This window comes from Sus scrofa, chromosome 14, assembly GCF_054392235.1.
Source record: "Sus scrofa isolate SSC_HxYL_T2T_F1_AM1 chromosome 14, Sscrofa_HxYL_maternal_Yorkshire_Landrace_v2.0, whole genome shotgun sequence".
Lineage (NCBI taxonomy): Eukaryota > Metazoa > Chordata > Mammalia > Artiodactyla > Suidae > Sus > Sus scrofa.
The window spans coordinates 93,281,185-93,300,871 of record NC_139396.1 but is presented as its reverse complement, the minus strand read 5'-3'; the positions used below and the strand labels follow the sequence as shown (position 1 = coordinate 93,300,871).

Below are 19,687 nucleotides of genomic sequence, written 5' to 3'. Positions count from 1 at the left end.
TGCAGTTTTCCAGTCATGTCTAATCCATTAGCAACTTGGGGTAATTTAGCCCTTAAGTTCACAATTCCTGTAGTTAGGAATAATTTATGAAGGGTTTTTTTTTATTTTATAAGCCTGCATTTCATGGTGATTTGCAACTTAAGTTTGTCTATTTTATTTCAACTATGCAGTAGACCATGTCTGAATCATCTGATTTAAATATTTAAATACTGTGCTCAAACTAACAGATATAACCTGAAATAAAGGAAAAAAGTTACTCTGGAAGAACTATTTTAATAGAAAGCACTCCTAAATCAGGCTCTTAAAAGAGACTTCTGCTAAAAACCAATGGCTGGAGATAAAACTTTTGGATAAAATATGTATTAATTCTTTGTGTTGCAACTGTGACATGCTAGTTCTAAGACAAGCCATCCCAAATTTGAGTGTCCTTAAGGAACCAGTCGAAGGCTGGACCACTGTTACTGCCACAGGGATCCTTGTAGAACTGGAAGTAGAGCTGGGACCAAAGGCTTGAAATCCTATTAGAATGACAAGGTGCTTTCACTGCTGTGAAAACCATCCAGCAATTGGCCATAGGCAACCAATGGGGCTAAAACTAAAGCTCAAAACTATCTGCCATAGTGAATTTTCAGACAGAAATATTGGCTTTTCTCCAGAGATACTCTCTGCTTGCTTTCTCCTCAAAACTTCTAGCAATATGAATGAGAACCCAGTCAAAAGTAGGATTAACTACAGCCCCTCAAAACTAAAACGACTTATCAAAGTTTAAGATGACAGTATTTGGAGTTCCCATTGTGATTCAGCAGGTTAAAACCCAAATAGTATCCATGAGGATTCGGGTTCCATCCCTGGCCTCACTCAGTGAGTTAAGGATCCAGCGTTGCCCCAAGTTGCAGCACAGGTCACCGATGTGATTTGGATCTAGCATTGTTGTGGCTGTAGCTATGGCTGGCAGCTGCAGCTCCAATTCAACCCCTAGCCTGGGAACTTCAATACACTGAGGGTGCGGCCATTTAAAAAAAAAAAAAAAAAGAGTTCCCGATGTAGCTCAGTGGTTAATGAATCCGACTAGGAACCATGGAGTTGCGGGTTCGATCCCTGGCCTTGCTCAGTGGGTTAAGGATCTGGCATTGCCATGAGCTGTGGTGTAGGCTGGCAGATACAGCTCCGATTAGACCCCTAGCCTGGGAACCTCCATGTGCCGTGGGAGCAGCCCTAGAAAAGGCAAAAAGACCAAAAATGGGGCGGGGGGAGCCCCTATTTGCTAGGTCTTTAGGCAGAATTGTTAGGACACTAGAACCTAAATTCTCCATGCTGCCAAAAAGATAAGTGAAACCAATTGATCCTGGTAAGGAAAATCCTAACTGGCCTTGTTTAATCCATTTCATAGAACCAGACTACTCATTATCTTACCTAATCATTACTTGCAAATTAAAGTTAGTCACCTGACAAACTTAACTACTCTTTTTCCCCTTAAAAATCTGGTTTCCCTGAGAAACTGAAAAGTTTAGCTAACTTTTCCATACTGGCACACCAGACAGCAAATACTTAAGGTTTTCCAGGCCATACGGTCTCCATCCTCATGGTCTGTGTAGCAATCACTCAAATCTTCAGTTGTTGTACATAAGCAGCCACAGGCAAAATTCCAACGAATAAGCATGGCTATTATTCCAGTGAGACTTTATTTTCGCTCAATGATATTTAAATTTCATATACTATGAAATAGTCTTTGATTTTTTTCCCCCATTCATCTGAAAATCCTTAGGTCACAAGCTATACAAAACAGGCAATGGGCAACATCTAGACCGAGGTCATATACTAATCTAACAAAAGAGAACTTCAATTAGTCAAGCTATTTTTTACCACTTAACGTACGAGGCCTAACTGGAGCACTTTGTTTTAGACTAGGCTGAGAAGTAGGTTATAGCATTTTAAGTATCATAAAGGAAAAGAACACAGCATGACAGAGCTCCCATGTGATCCACAAAGCAAATTACTTGCAATTACTACCTGGTCCTTTACAGAAAAGGTCTGCTGACCCTCCATGAAGACAACTATATCCCCATCTTACAGATGAAAGAAACCAAAGCATAGGAATAACTTGCCAAAGGTCAACCTCACTCTGATGCCAAAGGGCAGCTCTTAACCACTATGCAATTTTTCACCCCTCAACCTCATATTCCCTATCTTCCTTTAAGGCTAAGAACCATTTCTACTAGGTATTACAAATCAGTCTAGTAAAACTAATTTAGTAATAAGTAAAGTATATATTTCGCTTTGTATATCTTCATGGGATTACTGAAGGCTGGAATTCTAAACAACCTCTATTGTAAAAACACTCTTTAAGAACACATAATGTTCCCACAAATCAGCACGAAAAAGTAAAAAAGCACCGAGTTCCCATCGTGGCTCAGCAGTTAAAGAAACCAACTAGCATCCATGAAGACTCAGGTTCGATCCCTGGCCTTGCTCAGTGGGTTAAGGATCCCTGGCGTTGCTGTGAGCTGTGGTGTAGGTTGCAGGCAACTGGACCCCTAGCCTGGGATTCTCCACATGCCATGGGTATGACCCTAAAAAGACCAAAAAAAAAAAAAAAAAGCATCTAATGGGGGGAAAAAAAAGTAGCTAAAAACAGGTGATTCAATGATATCTACATGGCAGGTAGTAAAAAGCAGTAATCTATACTAGTTAACAAAAACACAATGCTGATATAATGACAAGACTTTTTTTTGTTATTGCTATACTGTTAGTTTTAACTGCCTTATAAATAACTGCTAAAAAAGGGGGCAGTAAGTGTGGAGTTCCCTTGTGATACAGTGGGTTAAGGATCTGGCATTTTCACAGAGGTGGCTCTGGTTCAATCCCTGGCCCGGCAACGTCCCCATGCCACGGGTGCCCCACCAAAAAATGAACTTTAGTTAACCATTAATAGGAGACTGATTAACTATACTGTAGTACAACCTAAAACAATACTATGCAGCTTTATCTTTAAAATGAGGTATACCTAAGAGCCATTATGAACTATTTCCAAGAATATTAAGTGGGGGAAAAAAGCAATGTAGAGAAAAGGGTATGATTCTGTTGGTAATCATTCTTAAAGTATTTTTAGAATCTTACAGTAATATCCCTTCCCCTACACAACAGGTTTACTCATTTTTTTTTCCTAGAAGGGGAACCCAATGAAACATTTTACTATGGTAACCCTTAAGAAATCGGAGGTAGGGAAACTGAAGGGAGAGGTCAACATGTTTTCGTACTATTTAAATTTCTTTTTAAACCTTAGTATTACACAATACACACACCAGCACACCACACCCCTTTCTCTGAAAAAATAAATAAAAAAATTTTTTTGGTCTTTTCAGGGCCATACCCGCAGCAGGTGGAGGTTCCCAGGCTAGGGGTCAAATCAGAGCTACAGCCTCTGGCCTATGCCATAGCCACAGCAACGCCAGATCCAAGCCGAGTCTTCAGCCTACACCACGGCAACAACGGATCTTTACCCCACTGTGCAAGGTCAGGGATCGAACCTGCGTCCTCGTGGATGCTAGTCGGATTTGTTTCTGCTGAGCCACAAAGGGGAACTCCAAAAATATTTTAATACTAATAATGTATTATGGAGACTTTTTGTGGGAGAGGCAGGGGCATTCTAAATCAGCTTTCTCATACACTTCTGATGGGAATCTTATTCAACCTTTCCAGGCATCAGTAAGGCAACAACAAATCAGGACACGGACAATCATAGCAATAGCAATACGTTTCTAATAACGGAAAGCAAGAAACACCCAAAATGAACACTTGCAGTAGACCACTTGATGAACACTGATTATTCAAGTATCTAACAGAAAGTTTATTAACCAGAAAATACCACAAATGCAAAGCAGCAGGTAAGAGCCCATTTTTATAATATACATCCAGCTATATCACTGTATATATATATATATATGTATATATAAAATCCATCTACAAAACTCGGTATTAACTCGGCAAAACTCAGTATTGTCTTCAAGTGAATGTGACTTTTTTTTTTTGACAGGGGATTATATTTTTAACTTTTAAGTAATGAGCTGGTTTTAAGATTCCTTAACTTTATAGCTACACAATCCGTTATGTTTGCACGTTATCAATAAAGTGACATTTCTCCCTCTACTTTTTCTTGAATTTTAAGGACTTAAAGAGAAAGAACATTCACTGTATTCAATATGGGATAGCAACTACACTCTTTGAACACAGCCCTTTTTATTTTTTTGGCTTTTTAGGGCCACACCTGAGGCACAGGGAGGTTCCCAGGCTGGGGTCCAACTAGAGCTGTAGCTGCCAGCCTACTCCACAGTCACAGCAATGCCAGATCTGAACTGCGTCTTCGACCTACACCGCAGCTCACAGCAACATCCAATCCTAATCCACTGAGTGAGGCCAAGGATCAAACCTGCGTCCTCATGGATACTAGTCAGTTTCTTTTCCACTGAGCCATGATGGGAACTCCCTGAACACAGCCCTTCTTAAAAAAGGGTTATTTTTACACATTCTCAGTTTCACTTTCAGACTCATTAAAAAAATCATTTTTATCAGCATCAGTGAATTATTTTAGATAATTAATTATTAATTATTTTAGATTAATTATTTTAATTATTTTAGATAATTATTATACAAGAGGACAATGGTTCAATGGCATTGATTATTCGTATGTAGAGGAATTCAAAAGTGGTAACACAGCTGGGCACAGTGTTAATATGCTGGTATTCAAACAATTTTGCAGGAGACATTTTTCAATGTCGAGACTAGGGGTGGCATTTAATGGGAGGAGGCCACTGGTTGCTGCTAAATGCCCTACAATGCACAGGAACAGCTACTCACAGCAAAAAATTATCCATTCCAAAATGTCAACAGGTTGAGAAACAACTTTTAACAAACTTTTAACACAAGTAACCTCTGACAAACCAGTTACTCTTGGTCACACACCTCTCCATTATTTAGTGTTTCCAGTATAGGAAATGAAATCTAAGTTTCTTCTCAATAATTAATATATACAATTAATGGGTTTATACATCTGTAGAAACTTTCCTTCCAAAATGTCTAAATTCATAACGTGCCCTGTCTTTACGGATTTATATTAAAATTTACTTTCTCTCATAATCAGCAAAACAACCATTAATTAACTTCCTGCCTGGTATAGCAACTGGCAGAAAATTTTAGGAGTATTTTACTCACATATTATTTTAGGAATCCAGTAAAATAGTACAACATTGGCGATCCCACTGTGGCTCAGTGGACACGAATCTGACTAGTATCCATGAGAATTCAGGTCTGATCCCTAGCCTCCCTCAGTGGGTTGAAGATCTGGCATTGCCATGAGCTATGTGGTGTAGGTCACAAATGTGGCTCAGATGAGGCATTGTTGTGGCTATGGCACAGGCCGGCAGCTGTAGCTCTGCTTCGACCCCTAGCCTGGGAACCTCCATATGCCGCAAATGCGGCCCTAAAAAGCAAAATAAATAAACAAATATCGAAGTTCCCAGGCTAGGGGTCAAATCGGGAGCTGCAGCTGAGGGCCCATGTCACAGTCACAGCAACCCTAGATCTGAGCCACATCTATGACCTACACCGCAGCTCATGGCGACACTGGACCCTTAACCCACTGAGCAAGGCCAAGGACTGAGCCAGAGACCTCATGGATACTAGTCAAGTTCGTTACCACTGAGCCACAATGGGAACCCCACCCATCCTCCCTTTTTTTTACTATCGGCCTTCATTCTTTGTCCTTATGTATTTGTCCTTCATCTTATTAACTTTTAGATGCAAAGTAACTCAATCTTACCTATTACTATTAATTTTAAGTGAAATTTCAGCAACTAGATACTTTGAAGCAGTTTCTACCGTGAAACTAAAGTACAACAACCCTATGTGAGTGGCAGTTATAAAGATTTATTTAGCTCTTACCCTAACAACTTTCACAGAAAAGTGAAACATGCTGCCCCTCAAATGTTTTCTTCTCCTAGGTGCTATTAAAATCTATTTCAATTTGTGCATTTTTATCATTTGTCTCTGTTAAAGTAACTCTTCCCCCCCCCCCATTTTATGGCAGCACCCGCAGCATGTGGAAGTTCCCAGGTCAGAGGCTGAATCTGAGCCACAGCTGTGACCTACACTGCAGCTACACAGCAACACCAGATCCTTTAACTCACTGCGCTAGGCCAGGGATTGAACCTGCACCTCAGCAACAATGACAGCTGCTACAGTCAGATGCTTAACCCAAGGACTGCCATGGTGAGAATTCCCTGTCAGAATAATTCTTAACTGCTTCTACAAATTTTTACATGGCACAACTAGGTTAAGCTAAAAATGAATATCCAGTTTGTATACTGGACAATTATGGTTACAATCTTTCTCACCTTACTTTTTCTTTTTTTGCTTTTTAGGGCTGCACCCACAACATATTTAGTTTGAAGGCTAGGGGTTGAATCTGAGCTGCAGCTGCCAGCCTATACCACAGCCACAGCAACGCTGAATCTGAGCCACATCTGCAACCTACACCACAGTTTGTGGCAAGGCCGGATCCTTTAACCTACCGAGTGAAGCCAGGGACAGAACCTGCATCCTCATGACACTGGCTGGGTTCTTACCCCACTGAGCCACAACAGGAACGCCCTCACCTTGCTATTTCTATTCTCAGTTACCACATTTTTCTAAGTGTCAGGTTACTACTTTTACTAGGCAATTTAGTATATACTTAAGTGACAGGGGGAAAAGCTGACAAGTTAGTTTAAGGATTTTGTTTCCTCTCAGAACACAGAATTTACAGCAAAAATCTTAGGAGCATTATATTAATGTACTACTAGTGAATTAAGCTCTTATAATCAGACACAAGAAAATAGTTTCTAATTCTTTTATGCCTTTAAGTTGTTACTTTCTACTACTAGAACCAGTGTCCTAGGTCCAACTCAATAAACCAGTAACTAAAAATATTTAATTGGTCTTCAAAGTCATGCAGCAGGATCCCTAGTACCAGTATCTTAATAACAGTAAATCTTCATGAATTCACACTCTTATAATGAAGAAAAAAATAAACTAACTTTACATTATTTATTCAATTCATGAGTCAACTATCTGTTCTAAAGGAGAGATGACCATCATCATTGCTGATACATGAAGTTCAAATATGTTTCAAGTTGATTATTAGGAAGATTAAAATTTTTCTTTGAAAAATTTTCAAGTTTAGGCGTTCCCATCATGGCGCAGCGGAAATGAATCTGACCAGGAACCATCAGGTTGTGGGTTCAATCCCTGGCCTCCCTCGGTGGGTTAAGGATCCAGCACTGCTGTGAGCTGTGGTGTAGGTCAAAGACACGGCTCAGATCTGGCGTTATTGTGGCTCAGTGTAGGCCAGCAGCTGTAGCTCCAAACAGACCCCTAGCCTGAGAACCTCCACATGCTGCAGGTGCGGCCCTAAGAAAGCAAAAAAAAAAAAATTTTTTTCAAAATTAATTTTAAGTTTTAGCAAGTAAAGGATATTTAAGAAATTCTAATATTAATTTCCCATTTTACTATAATTCATATTTAGAAACACATTTATTATTTATTTCTTTAGACAACCAATTTAAGCTAACACCATGTATTCTAAATTGGCACAGCTTTTCTTAGTTATGTAAATAGACCACATGATCTGGAAGTAGCTGAGGTCACATTTTTTTGGCTGAACCCAAAGCATGCAGAAATTCCTGGGCCAGGAATCAAACCTGCACCATAGCAGTAACCAGAGCCATAGCAGTGACAATACCAGATCCTTAAACCACTGAGCTACCAGGGAACTGCTGGGGCTACCTTTTCATTAAAATTCAGGTCCATTTCATTTCTTTAATGAGTATCACAAATAATCACAAATACAAAAAGGTACTTTCAAACATACCAAAGTTTAGCAATAACAACTTTACAATTAATTACTTTCCATAAAATTAAACTATAAAAAAAAAGTTTTCTGAACTTTTCCCTGGTGGGCCTAGCAGTTAAAGGATCCAACATTGTCACTGCTATGATATGGGTCTGATCTCTGGCTCAGGAACTTACATGTGCCGCAGATGCAGCCAATAGGGTATAATGTATAAACATCCATATCTGCAAGTTCTACATCCTTGAATTCAACCAACTGTAGATTGAAAATATTGGGGGGGGGGGGGATTCCAGAAAGTTCCAACAACCAAAACTTCAAAGTTCCTGTCGTGGCTCAGCAGTTAAGGAACCAACTAGTACCCATAAGGATGAAGGTTTGATCCCTGGCCTTGCACAGTGAGTTAAGTGCTCGGCATTGCCATGAGCTGTGGTATAAGTTGCAGACACATGGTGCTCTGACTGTGGCGTAGGTCAGTGGCTACAGCTCCAACTGGATCCCTAGCCTGGGAACCTCCATATGCCAAAGATGCGGTCATTTAAAAAAAAAGAAAAATGAAAACTTGAATTTCCTGCACCAACAACTATATACATCATACAGGAATACCACAGAGATATTATGAGTCTGATTCTAGACCATAGTAATGAAGCAATAATAAAGTCAGGTAAATGAATTTTTGTTCCCCTGTACACATAAAGTTATATTTATACTAAACTGTAAGCATTATGTTTTAAAAAAGTACAGCAGGAAGTTCCCGTCTTGGCTGTGGTTAATGAATCTGACTAGGAACCATGAGGTTGTGGGTTCGATCCCCGGCCTCGCTCAGTGGCTTAAGGATCCGGCGTTGCTGTGAGCTGTGGTGTAGGTTGCAGAAGCGGCTCGGATCCCAAGTTGCTGTGGCTCTAGCGTAGGCCGGCGTATACAGCTACCCAATTCGACCCCTAGCCTGGGAACCTCTATATGCCGCGGGAGCAGCCCAAGAAATAGCAAAAAGGCAAAAAAAAAAAAAAAAAGTACAGCAGTTCCCAAGGTGGCTCAGCAGTTAATGAACCCAACTAGTATCCGTGAGATGTGTTGCTCAGTGGATCAAAGATCTGGTGCAGGGGGAACAAATCCGACTAGGAACCATGAGGTTGCCAGAGTTCCATGAGGGAATAAGAGTGCTACCTCTGGCCTTGCTCAGTGGGTTTAAGGATCTGACATTTCTTTGAGCTGTGGTGTAGGTCGCAGACACAGCTCAGATCCAGCATTGCTGTGGCTGTGGCCAAGCCTGGCAGCGACGGCTCCAATTTGACCCCTAGCTGGGGAGATGCCATATGCCAAGGCTACAGCCCCAGAAAGACAAAAAAATAGTAATAAAAAAAATTTTTTTAGGTACATACCATAACTAAAAATATTTTATTGCTGAAAAACACTAACCATCATCTAAGCCCTCAGTGTTAATGAACATCACCATACCAGATAACAATAATAATGAAGTTTGAAATATTCTAAGAATCACCAAAATGTGATACAGACACAAAGTGAGCAAATGCCTTGAAAAAATGGCACTCTGACAAACTGGCTCGATGCAGGGTTGCCAAACACCCCTCAAATTTGTAAAAAAAAAAAAAAAGAAAGAATAAAAACAAAAGCACAGTGATCTGTGAAGAGCAATAAAGTGAAGTGAAATAAAACGAACTATGCCTATATTAGGTATTATAAGTAATCTAGAGATGATTGAAACTATATAGGGAGGATATGCATAGATGACTTGCAGTTACTATGCCACTTTATATAAGGGAATTGAGCATCCTCAGATTTTGGTATCTGGGGGACCTGGAACCAATCTGCCTCAGATACCAAGGGATGACAATAATATCAAACTTTACACTTCAAAACAGAGCTGCCAAATTAAATCATAGTGTGAGTCATTTACTTAATTCAAATTTTCTAGTAACCACATAAAAAATGTGAAATCTTCAGAGTTCCTGTTGTGGCTCAGCAGGTTAAGAACCCAAACAAAGTGTCTCTGAGGATGTGGGTTCCATCTCAGGTCTTGCTCAGTGGGTTAAGGATCCAGTGTTGCCACCAAGTTGCAGTGTAGGTGGAAGATGCAGCTAGAATCTTACATTGCTGTGGCTGTGGTGTACATCAGTAGCTGCAGCTCCAATTCAACCCCTAGCCTGGGAACTTCAATATGCCGCAGGTACAGCCGTAAAAAGAAGGAAAAAAAAGTGAAATTTTCATAATTTATAACTCAACAAAGTATTATTTCCACATATACAATCTATATTTATTAATATATAATAAAATGTGTAATATTTTGTATGCTTTCCAAACTAGGTTTCCAAAATCTGGCATGTCTTGTCCACACTTGTATCTCAGTACTTAGTACACTTATATACTCAATAGCCCCATGTGGCTAATGGTTTCTGAACTGGACAGAGCAGCTCTAGGGATTCAACCTTGACTAAAATACAACCTAAGAATCTTTTACACTCCTATTGGAGTTCCAGTCATGGCACAGTGGTTAACGCATCCAACTAGGAACGATGAGGTTTCGGGTTCGATCCCTGGCCTCGCTCAGTGGGTTAAGGATCCGGCATTGCCATGAGCTGTGGTGTAGGTCACAGATGCAGCTTGGATCCCACATTGATGTGGCTGTGGTGTAGGCCAGCAGCTACAGCTCCGATTAGACTCCTAGCCTGGGAACCTCCATATGCCACGAGTGCGGCCCTAGAAAAGACAAAAAAAAAAGAATCTTTCACACTCCTACTGTAAAACATATCAAAGCAGAGGTGGTATTTTTATGATCCATAAAAATCAGGAGTTCCGTTGCAGCTCAGCAGTAAAAGAACCCAGCTAGTATCCATGAGGACGCAGGTTCACTCCCTGGACTTGCTCAGTGGGTTAAGGATCCAGTGTTGCAGTGAGCTGTGGTGTAAGACACAGACATGGCTCGGATCTGGCATTGCTGTGGCTGTCATGTAGTTCAGCAGCTACAATCTGATTCGGCCCCTAACTTGGGAAATTCCATATGCCACGGTGCAGCATAAAAAGACAAAAAAAAATTTCAGAATCACAATAGTGATGTTATTTTTGTATGATCTACTAACCTCTAAAAAAGCCCTGGACAATATAAAGGCTATTACTGAAATGCAAACTTGAGATATATGAAATAGCCCTCCTTTGAAAAAAAAAGCTCAATCTTATAATGAAGAAGAGCAAATGACAGTCCCTTCTGGGAAGAAGGGAATTCTGACTGAAATGATTCATTTCAGTGATTTTACTTTACCACAGTACTAGCATTAGTACTCAATTTACTAGACAGTGAATGGTGTTTAAGAAGCCTAAATGTAAACAAAATAATTTTTTATGAAAAGAGACCAAAGTAATTATTAGAAAAGTTCGTAGTACCTTTGCAAACTTGAAGAATGGTCTTGGATCTTTTCTGAAATATTCAATATCAAACATTGCTTGAGGATCAGGAAGGTCTGGAAAGTCTACTGCAAGGCGTGCATAAATGCCATCTCTTGACCTGAAGTCAGGTATTCCACAAGAAACAGAAACCTGAAATATGCATGGCATAATTTGTACAATTAAATTTTCTACTACTACCTTAATAATTACTATTCTCTTACTATACAATTAGGGAAGAATTGAAGATATTTTTAGTTTAAAACTTTTGGTTAATGGAGATATTGCCCTACTCCAATTTCTAAAAGAAATAAAACACTCAAAACCAGTATAATTAAATCTACCATATACTCAGTTCATAATGGGATAAGGAATTTTAAGTCAGGTTAACTTTAGACTTTATAAGCACTTAGCCAACAAATTAAAGCAAAAGCAACTTGACTAGAATGAAGTAAGCCATTTCAAATTATTTTAACTAGAAAGCAGGCAAGAATTTCTATTGGTCAAGTATTTCCAAGAAATCCCTCATCTGGTCAGCATTCTAGTACATTAAGAAAACCAGGAGTTCCTATCGTGGCTAGGCGATAATGAACTCGACTAGTATCCATGAGGACACAGATTCAATCTCTGGCCTTGCTCAGTGGGTTAAGGATCCAGCACTGCTGTAAGCTGTGGTGTGGGTCGAAGACGTGGCTCGGATCCTGTGTTGCTGTGGCTATGGCGTAGGCTGGCAGCTACAGCTCCAATTCAACCCCTAGCGTGGGAACTTCCATATGCTGTGGTTGTGGCCCTAGAATGCAAAAAAAAAAAAAGGAAAAGGAAAAGGAAAAGGAAACTAAATTTCTCTCTTTTCCTTCAAAAACTATGTTGTACAACATATCAATTTTTAAGAGTAGACTTAGGAGTTCCCATCGTGGCTCAGTGGTTAATGAGTCCAACTAGGAACCATGAGGTTGCAGGTTCAATCCCTGGCCTTGCTCAGTGGGTTAAGGATCCCGCATTGCCATGAACTGTGGTGTAGGTTGCAAACTTGGCTCGGATCCTACGTTGCTATGGCCCTGGTGTAGGCTGGTGGCTACAGCTCCGATTCAACCCCTAGCCTGGGAACCTCCATATGCCACAGAAATGGCCCTAGAAATGGCAAAAAAGACAAAAAATAATAATAATAAATTTTAAAAAATTAAATTTAAAAAAGTAGATTTAGGTAATGTGCTTTTTCTACAAATAAATCTTGACATTTCAAATAGGGATTTTAAAAGTTATGTTTTTGTTTCACAGTTCTGTCAGTGTTTACGCCACTTTGGCCTCAAAGCAAAACTTGCCTACATCACACCTGGGAGCAAAGCATAATTTTCCTTTGTGACCATTTAAGATTAAATAACACCCTCCCCTTAACTCAAAAAGTCAGAAAAAAAGTACTGAATTTTATTCCAACAGCTGCCATGGTCACTACCATGCAATAAATTCTGTATTCAACATACAATATGAAACAGCCTTAAGTAGAGAATTAAGTAAAACTTTAAAGTGAGACAAATGAAAATCATCAAGCCACCACAATCCCATCACATTAAAATAAAGGAGAGATAGGAATCTGTTGTTACTTTTCCAATACTAAGTTCTTTACTTGCCAGTACCTATTAGGTTCCTGGTTTCCCCAGGAAGACCTAACAAAGAACCAATTTTGCCATCAGACTCTGACATACTTCAATGCAAGCAGAATTCCATGCATCTCCTTAGGGGGTTGTGGTATAATGCAGGTAAAAATCTTGCCTTAACTGCACTTACCTACTGTACCAATTAATAGAAGACCACCTTCTGCACAGTTATTGAGAAGTTTTTAAAAAACTGAACCAATTTAACAATTGCTGCTACACTCACTTTTTAGCAGTTTCCAAACACAAATGCCCACCATCATGTAATGATAAATTCTACACCAGAAAAATGTTTCTAAATTGGACATGGTTTAAGAAAAAACACATACCACCTCCACCCTTTTGCTAGTGTTTTACACATCTTACATACCCCAGCTCCAGTTAGAACTATTATTTTTTTGCACTCTTGTAGTAATTTCACAGCATCTTCAATTGTATTAATATCTTTTCTTTTTTTCCTTTTTGGTGGTTCTGAAAGGATATTAATAACAATCTGCCACAGTGTCATATCATCCAATTCAGGTGGAGGAATTGTTTCTGGTAGCAAATCTTTAAGAATTGTTCGAGGATCTGTGCCAATCATGAGATGTTGCTGAACAAAAGTATATGGACCTATATTAAAAGGGAAAAGAATTAGATCAAATCCACTTCCAAGTAATTCAAAATCTCATTAACTTTCTGAAGTAATGAAGCAGAAATCTTTAAGGCTATTTTGCAGAGTAAGGAAATGCACTATAAAGGTATTTCAGGAGTTCCCATGGTGGCTCAGTGGTAACAAACCCAACTAGAATCATAAGGATGAGGGTTCAATCCCTGGCCTCGCACAGTGGGTTAAGGATCCAGCATTGCTGTATCTGTGGTGTAGGCCAGCAGCTGTAGCACCCATTTGACCCCTAGCCTGGGAACTTCCACATGCCATGGGTATGGCCCTGAAAATAAGAAAAAAAAATAGTAAAATAAAACAAAAAGGACTAATCATCATTGTTTTTAAATAGTCAAAGTATTTTTTATTTTTTTCTTAGGGCCACACCTGTGGCATGTGGAAGTTACCAACCAGGCTAGGGGTTGAATCAGAGGTGCAGCCGCTGGCCATGCCACAGCCATGCGGGATCCAAACTGTGTACCTGACCTACACCACAGCTCAAGGCAACGCTGGAGCCTTAACCCACTGAGCGAGGCCATAGATCAAAACCGCATCTTCATGGATAGTTTGGGTCGTGGAACTCCTCAAAGTTTTTTTGTTGTTGTTGTTGTTGTTTTTTTATTTTATTTTTTTAGGGCCACACACATGGCATATTGAAGTTCCAAGCCACAGGTCAAATCGGAGCTACAACCACTAGCTTTACACCACAGCCACAGCAACTCGGGATCCAAGCCGGTCTGTAACATACACCACAGCTCAGGGCAATGTCGGATGCTTAACCCACTGAACGAGGCCAGGGATCAAACCTGTGTCCTCATGGATGCTAGATGGGTTCATTAACCGCTGAGCCACAACAGGAACGCCAGTATATATTTTTTTAAATGAGAGTACATTAAGGAGTTCCTGTTGTGGCTCAGTGGTTAATAAACCCACCTAGCATCCATAAGGACACAGGTTCAATCCCCGGCCTCGCTCAGTGGGTTAAGGATCCAGTGTTACTGTGGTGTAGGTCAGCAGCTACAGCACCAATTTGAACCCTAGCCTGGGAACTTCCATATGCTGCACCTGCGGCCCTAAAAAAACAAGCCAACAACAACAAAAAAAAGCACATTAAGAAAAAGATCATTTTGAGATGGTCATGTTACTACTTAGGTATAAAAAACTGATGGTGTGCTCATCTTCAAGGTAGTTTCCCAATGCATCCAAATACTTAATAAATATTTACTAAGGACAAATTATGTGTCAACCACTCTTCCTGGCACTGACAAAACAGTATACAAATCAGTCAGAAATCCCTACCCCCATAGGACTTATATTCTAAAAACAGTCAATAAAAAAGTTACACGGAGAGACTGTTAATAAATAAGTGTTAAAAAGAAAAAAATACAGAAGGGCAATGAAGTAAGAAAGCAAGATACTCTAACCGGAAGAGATCCCTCTGTGGCACAAGAGAGCAGCAGTGTCTCTGGAGCATGGGACCCAGGTTCGATCCTGGCAACAGCATCAAACAACAGTTTTAAGGTAATGCCTAAAACAGAACAAATTTGGACCTCTCTTATGGCACAGTGTGTTAAGGATCTGATGTAGCCGAAGCTAGGATACAGGTCAAAATGGCAGCTGGGATCTCATCCCTGGCCTGAGGAACTCCATGTGGCCCCTGTCAGCCAGAAAAGATTATTTAAAAAAAAAAAAAAAAAAAAAGACCATTTCACACAGAGGGCCCAAGTGTAAAGGCCCACAAGTGTGAGAAGGACCTGGTTATTTGAGAAATACCAGAGGTCAGCTTAGACAGGCCCATGCTATTTAGAAACAAAAGCAGTTCAAAGCTCTACCTTCCCTAGAAACAAGCTGATAGTAAATTTCGTTAAACACCTAAGAACCTCATCACCAGACCATAAGGGGACAGAGAATTTTATTTTTAGTTGACTTAAAAAGAAAATACTAAAAAAGATAGCTTAGGCTGTGAAAACCATACCTATCCGTGGTCTTGGAGTCCAGTCACTAGAACTGGCATGTGAGGCTCTATCATCCTCATCACTTTCACAAGAATGGAAACCATTGGTGACGATTTCATCACCAAACAGAAGGTTATCTGCAAAAGAAGCCAAAAGTAACTCAAGGCTGATGAAACAATCTACCATTTAAAATGTATGAATAAGAGAGTTCCTGTTATGGCACAGTTGGTTAAGAACCCAACTAATATCCATGAGCAGGTCGATCCCTGTCCTCCTCTGAGGGTTAAGGATCCAGAGTTGCAGTGAACTGTGGTGCAGGTCAAAGATGCAGCTCAGATCTGGCATTAGTGTGGCATCGGCTGGCAGCTGCAGCTCAGATTCGACCCCTGGCCTCGGAACTTCCATATGCTGCAAGTGCAGCCCTAAAAAATAAAATAAATAAATAAAATGTATGAAGAACTGTAATGATTATGATGTAAGAATTTCCAATGAATAAAGCACTTGGGAGTTCCTACTGTGGGGCAATGGGTTAAGCCTGTACCTGCCTGGGTTGCTACTGAGATGCAGGTTGGATCCCTGTCCCAGTGCAGTGGGTTAAAGAATCCCATTCCGCTGCCTTAGTATAGGTCTCAGCTGTGGCTTGGATTCAGTCCCTAGCCTAGGAGCTCCCATAGGCCCAGGTTCGGTCATAAAATTTTTAAATAAACAAAGCACTTAACATTCACACTGAGTGTGTAAAGAATGCCTACTGAATCAGCTTGCATCATTCCCAGGAACAGTATATCCTCATCTTTAGGGATCCTGCCCAGAATCTAAGTTAGAGTTCATCAAAATTGAGCAAGAAATTAAGTCTACTTAAAAATACAAAAAGTAATAAATAACCTAGTTAATTGGAATTTGTCGATCACAAATAATAGAATTCAGGAGTTCCCGCTGTGGTGGAGTGGGTTAAGATCTCAAGTTGTCGCTGCAGTGGGGAGTGTTGGATCCCTGGCCCAGGAACTTCGACATGCTGCAGGTGCAGCCAAAAAACTCCAAAAAACTTATTCAAAGGTGGTGCAAATATAACTACGGCAACTTGCATATAGGTACATGTAAAAATACATTTATAATACATAATACTAAACATACACTAAGATATTTGCACTATTCATTCCCACTATTAAACTGTTCCTTGAAAACAGGGGTCGTTTTTCCACTCCAGTCCCTAATGCACACGTCGTAAGCTTTACACAGGTCAAATGGCCCAGATTGTATTTACCAATAAAAGATTAATAAAAACACGTCTATCCAGCTAGAAAACATGACACACTCAAAGATGACGAGACATATACAACCATCATATACTGTATCTGCTTTAGTAGGTCAGAAAAGCGTCAACTCGTATTTCGGGGCTACATACACACACACAGACACTTAATCTAAAAACCACTATAAGAATATGATTTAGAGAAAAAACACTATTCACACAAAGTATTCTAAAACCTATTTCTCTCCTATGCCCTCTATTAACTGCACCAAAGTGATGCCTGTAGAAACAGCTATGCTCTTCAAATTTTGCAGGTTGTGACTTTAGAAACAGCTTTACTCTTTTAAATTTCAAAACAAGTTTATAAATAAAGGCCCTCAAAAACAACAACAAATTGCACAGGTGTCAGTTTGCAAAGTCAACTGCAAATGGTTGTTATCAGGGACAGTCAAAAGTTGCAGGTTTAACTGTGCGGGGCGAGGGGAGAAAGGGCGGAGAAGCAAAAAACACTTAACAAAAGCAATATGCTAAAAGAGTAGGAGGAAAGAGAAACTTATTTTAAAATCCACTGCGAGGCTCGCCAGCCCCGCGGCTGCGCAAAGCGCAAGGCCGCCGGGGCGGGCCTGGGACTGAGGGGAGGAGGGCGGGGAGAGGGCGAGGGAGGGATAGAGTCGACGGGCCGCTCCTGCAGCCAGGCCTGCAGCCGCGGAGGCGCGCAGCTGAGGGCCCTGGTTGGGAGGGGGACGCTACAAAGCCAGCCACGAGCCCCCAGCCTGCCCGAGACTCCCCCACCCCACATCAGGAGGGGCCCCGAGAGGAGGCGGGGGGATGCGCAGTCCCGGCCGCCCGCGCCCTGCGCACCTCGGTACCCAATAGCCGCCGCTGCCGCCGCCTCTTCCTCCTCCTCGCCCTCGTCGTCGTCGTCGTCGTCGTAGAAGTCGTCGGCCGGGGGCGCCTCCCGGGATAGGCCCTGTAAGCCCGGCCCATTGTTTCCTTCTCCTGCCGCCGCAGCCGCCTGGGCCTCCCGCTCCCCGCCCGCAGCGGTCTCCCGCCACAGCACCGCCGCCGCCGGGCAGCCGCCCGCCGCCGCCGGCAGCTCACGCTCCAAGGCCGCCCCACCAGGCTCGCCCGGGCTCCGCCCGACGCCCGGGCCGTCTCTCCGCGGTTTCTTGCGGAGCGGCTCCCCGGCGGGGGGCGACGGGGCCTCCCTCTCAGCCGCCACCGCCGAGGGGGAGCCGCCGGGCTGAAGGGCGAGCGCCGCCTCGTCCGCCATCTTTCAACTGCCTCTCTGGCCCTCCTCCCTCACCTCCTCTGCTCCCGCTCGACTCGCGGCACTGGCGCCCCCGCGGCTCCGGCTGCGGGAGATTTAAACCCCGTCACGTGACCCGCCCCTCCTCGCCCCCGCCCACCCGCAGCTCCCGCCACCCACGCGGGCCGGACCACAACACGGCGGGTCACGTGGCAAGCGGAGGCGGTGGGGGCCAGGAGCAAACGCTGCAGGGTGCTGTGGCCCCACCCCTCCGCTGCAGGCGCTTCTCTCAGCCAAACTTCTCTTTCAAGCTGTCCTCAAATCACTGCTGCCCGGTTAGCTCAAGTTTTGGTTTGCACTGCGAATTTCCACTTCTGCCTAAAGTGCACACCTTGCTCTCCTCACTTAGTCTTTTCTGGACTTAACGTTAAGGCTTAAAACTTAGTTCCTGAAAGGCGATAGGGAATGAAGCTGGCCAAATAAGCTAGGTGATGGGTCTGTTTTGTTAACCTGTATGAGTAGAGGCAAAAGGACACACACCTCACTCTTCACCCTCCTCAAACCGTTCTGGCGGGTACTCTTCAGCTCCTATTTTCTGCTTGCTTCTCTCCTTAGCCGGTTTATTTTTCTCCCTCTCTCCATTACTCAGAGGGTGATATACATTGTTAGACCATTAAAAGCATGTATCTGCCCTAGAAAGAGGTTTGACGGTGGGGGGCCGGGTAGGGATCAGCCTGTTCGATTTCAGGCCCCAACTTAGCTCCAAATGTGTGTGATTTATCTTTTCTGGGCTTCAAAATGAGTATATTGGGCCAAGTGGGGCCTCATGAGGAGAGCTGAACTGAGCATGACTTGGCCCTTATAAACATCGGTTTGGTTTCGAACTTGAGGTCTTTCTGATTGACCTTGAGCCATTTATTTAGCCTTTCTACACCCACTGTCCTAATCTCTGCAATGGTAGAGTTGTGCTGAGAATTAAGGTAGCGGGTTCTCTTGTGGCACAGTCTTGGGATCTAGCGTTGTTACTGCAGCGGCTTGGGTCAATCCCTGGCCCCAGAACTTCCACATGCAGCAGGTCAGGCTGGGAAAAAAAAATAGTTACATAAGATTGCTGGATATAAAGTGAGGGCTAAATAGAGCTAAAATATTAGTCCTGCCCTACTTGAAGGCCTTCTACTTTCCACTTTTCCTGACATTCCAGAACTCTTGTGACTTCATAGCCTACCTTAACTAAGGATGTGTTATAGTATGGCCAAGTTTGGTAGGCATCTGCCTCTGCAGCATGGCGTTTCTAGCCACTGAAGGGACCTCTCTGAATTTACAATAAATCAGCCCTTAAGCTTAAAGTGGGTCCTGCCTCTACCATGCCAATTACTTGTTTGAACTTAAGAAAGCAATCTAAGATGTTTCCTCCTTTAAAAAAAAAAGTTATAATTTCGAAAATGTATCTCCAATGTCCCATCTAAACCCAAATCTCTTTGTACCTCAAATTAAACTGAGACTCTCCCCTTACAAGTGGTTGCGTGGTTTCTGAAAGTGAGGCTGTCTTTCCTCCTAGAGGCCTTGAAATCATGATTGAGGTGTTCCTTCAGATTGATGCTCTCTAATCAATCAGTGACCAAATCCTGCTGTCCTTTCTTCCCTCCTATACACTTTCC

At 42.0% G+C, this 19,687-nt stretch overlaps 1 protein-coding gene across 4 annotated transcripts in view; it reads right to left on the bottom strand.

Moving 5' to 3' along the window:
* SIRT1 (sirtuin 1) overlaps positions 1-18,119 on the bottom strand; it is a 31,803-nt gene extending 13,684 nt beyond the window's left edge. Inside the window, exons 1-5 of one of the 4 annotated variants that reach the window (XM_084993306.1) lie at positions 18,087-18,119; positions 17,642-17,750; positions 15,552-15,668; positions 13,304-13,545; positions 11,282-11,434 (exon numbers count right to left, since the gene is read on the bottom strand). In XM_084993306.1, coding sequence (XP_084849432.1) covers positions 11,282-11,434; positions 13,304-13,516 — 366 coding nt within the window. In that variant the 5' untranslated portion in view covers positions 13,517-13,545; positions 15,552-15,668; positions 17,642-17,750; positions 18,087-18,119. 4 annotated transcript variants of the gene reach the window in all.
* Between the last annotated feature and the right edge of the window lie 1,568 nt (positions 18,120-19,687).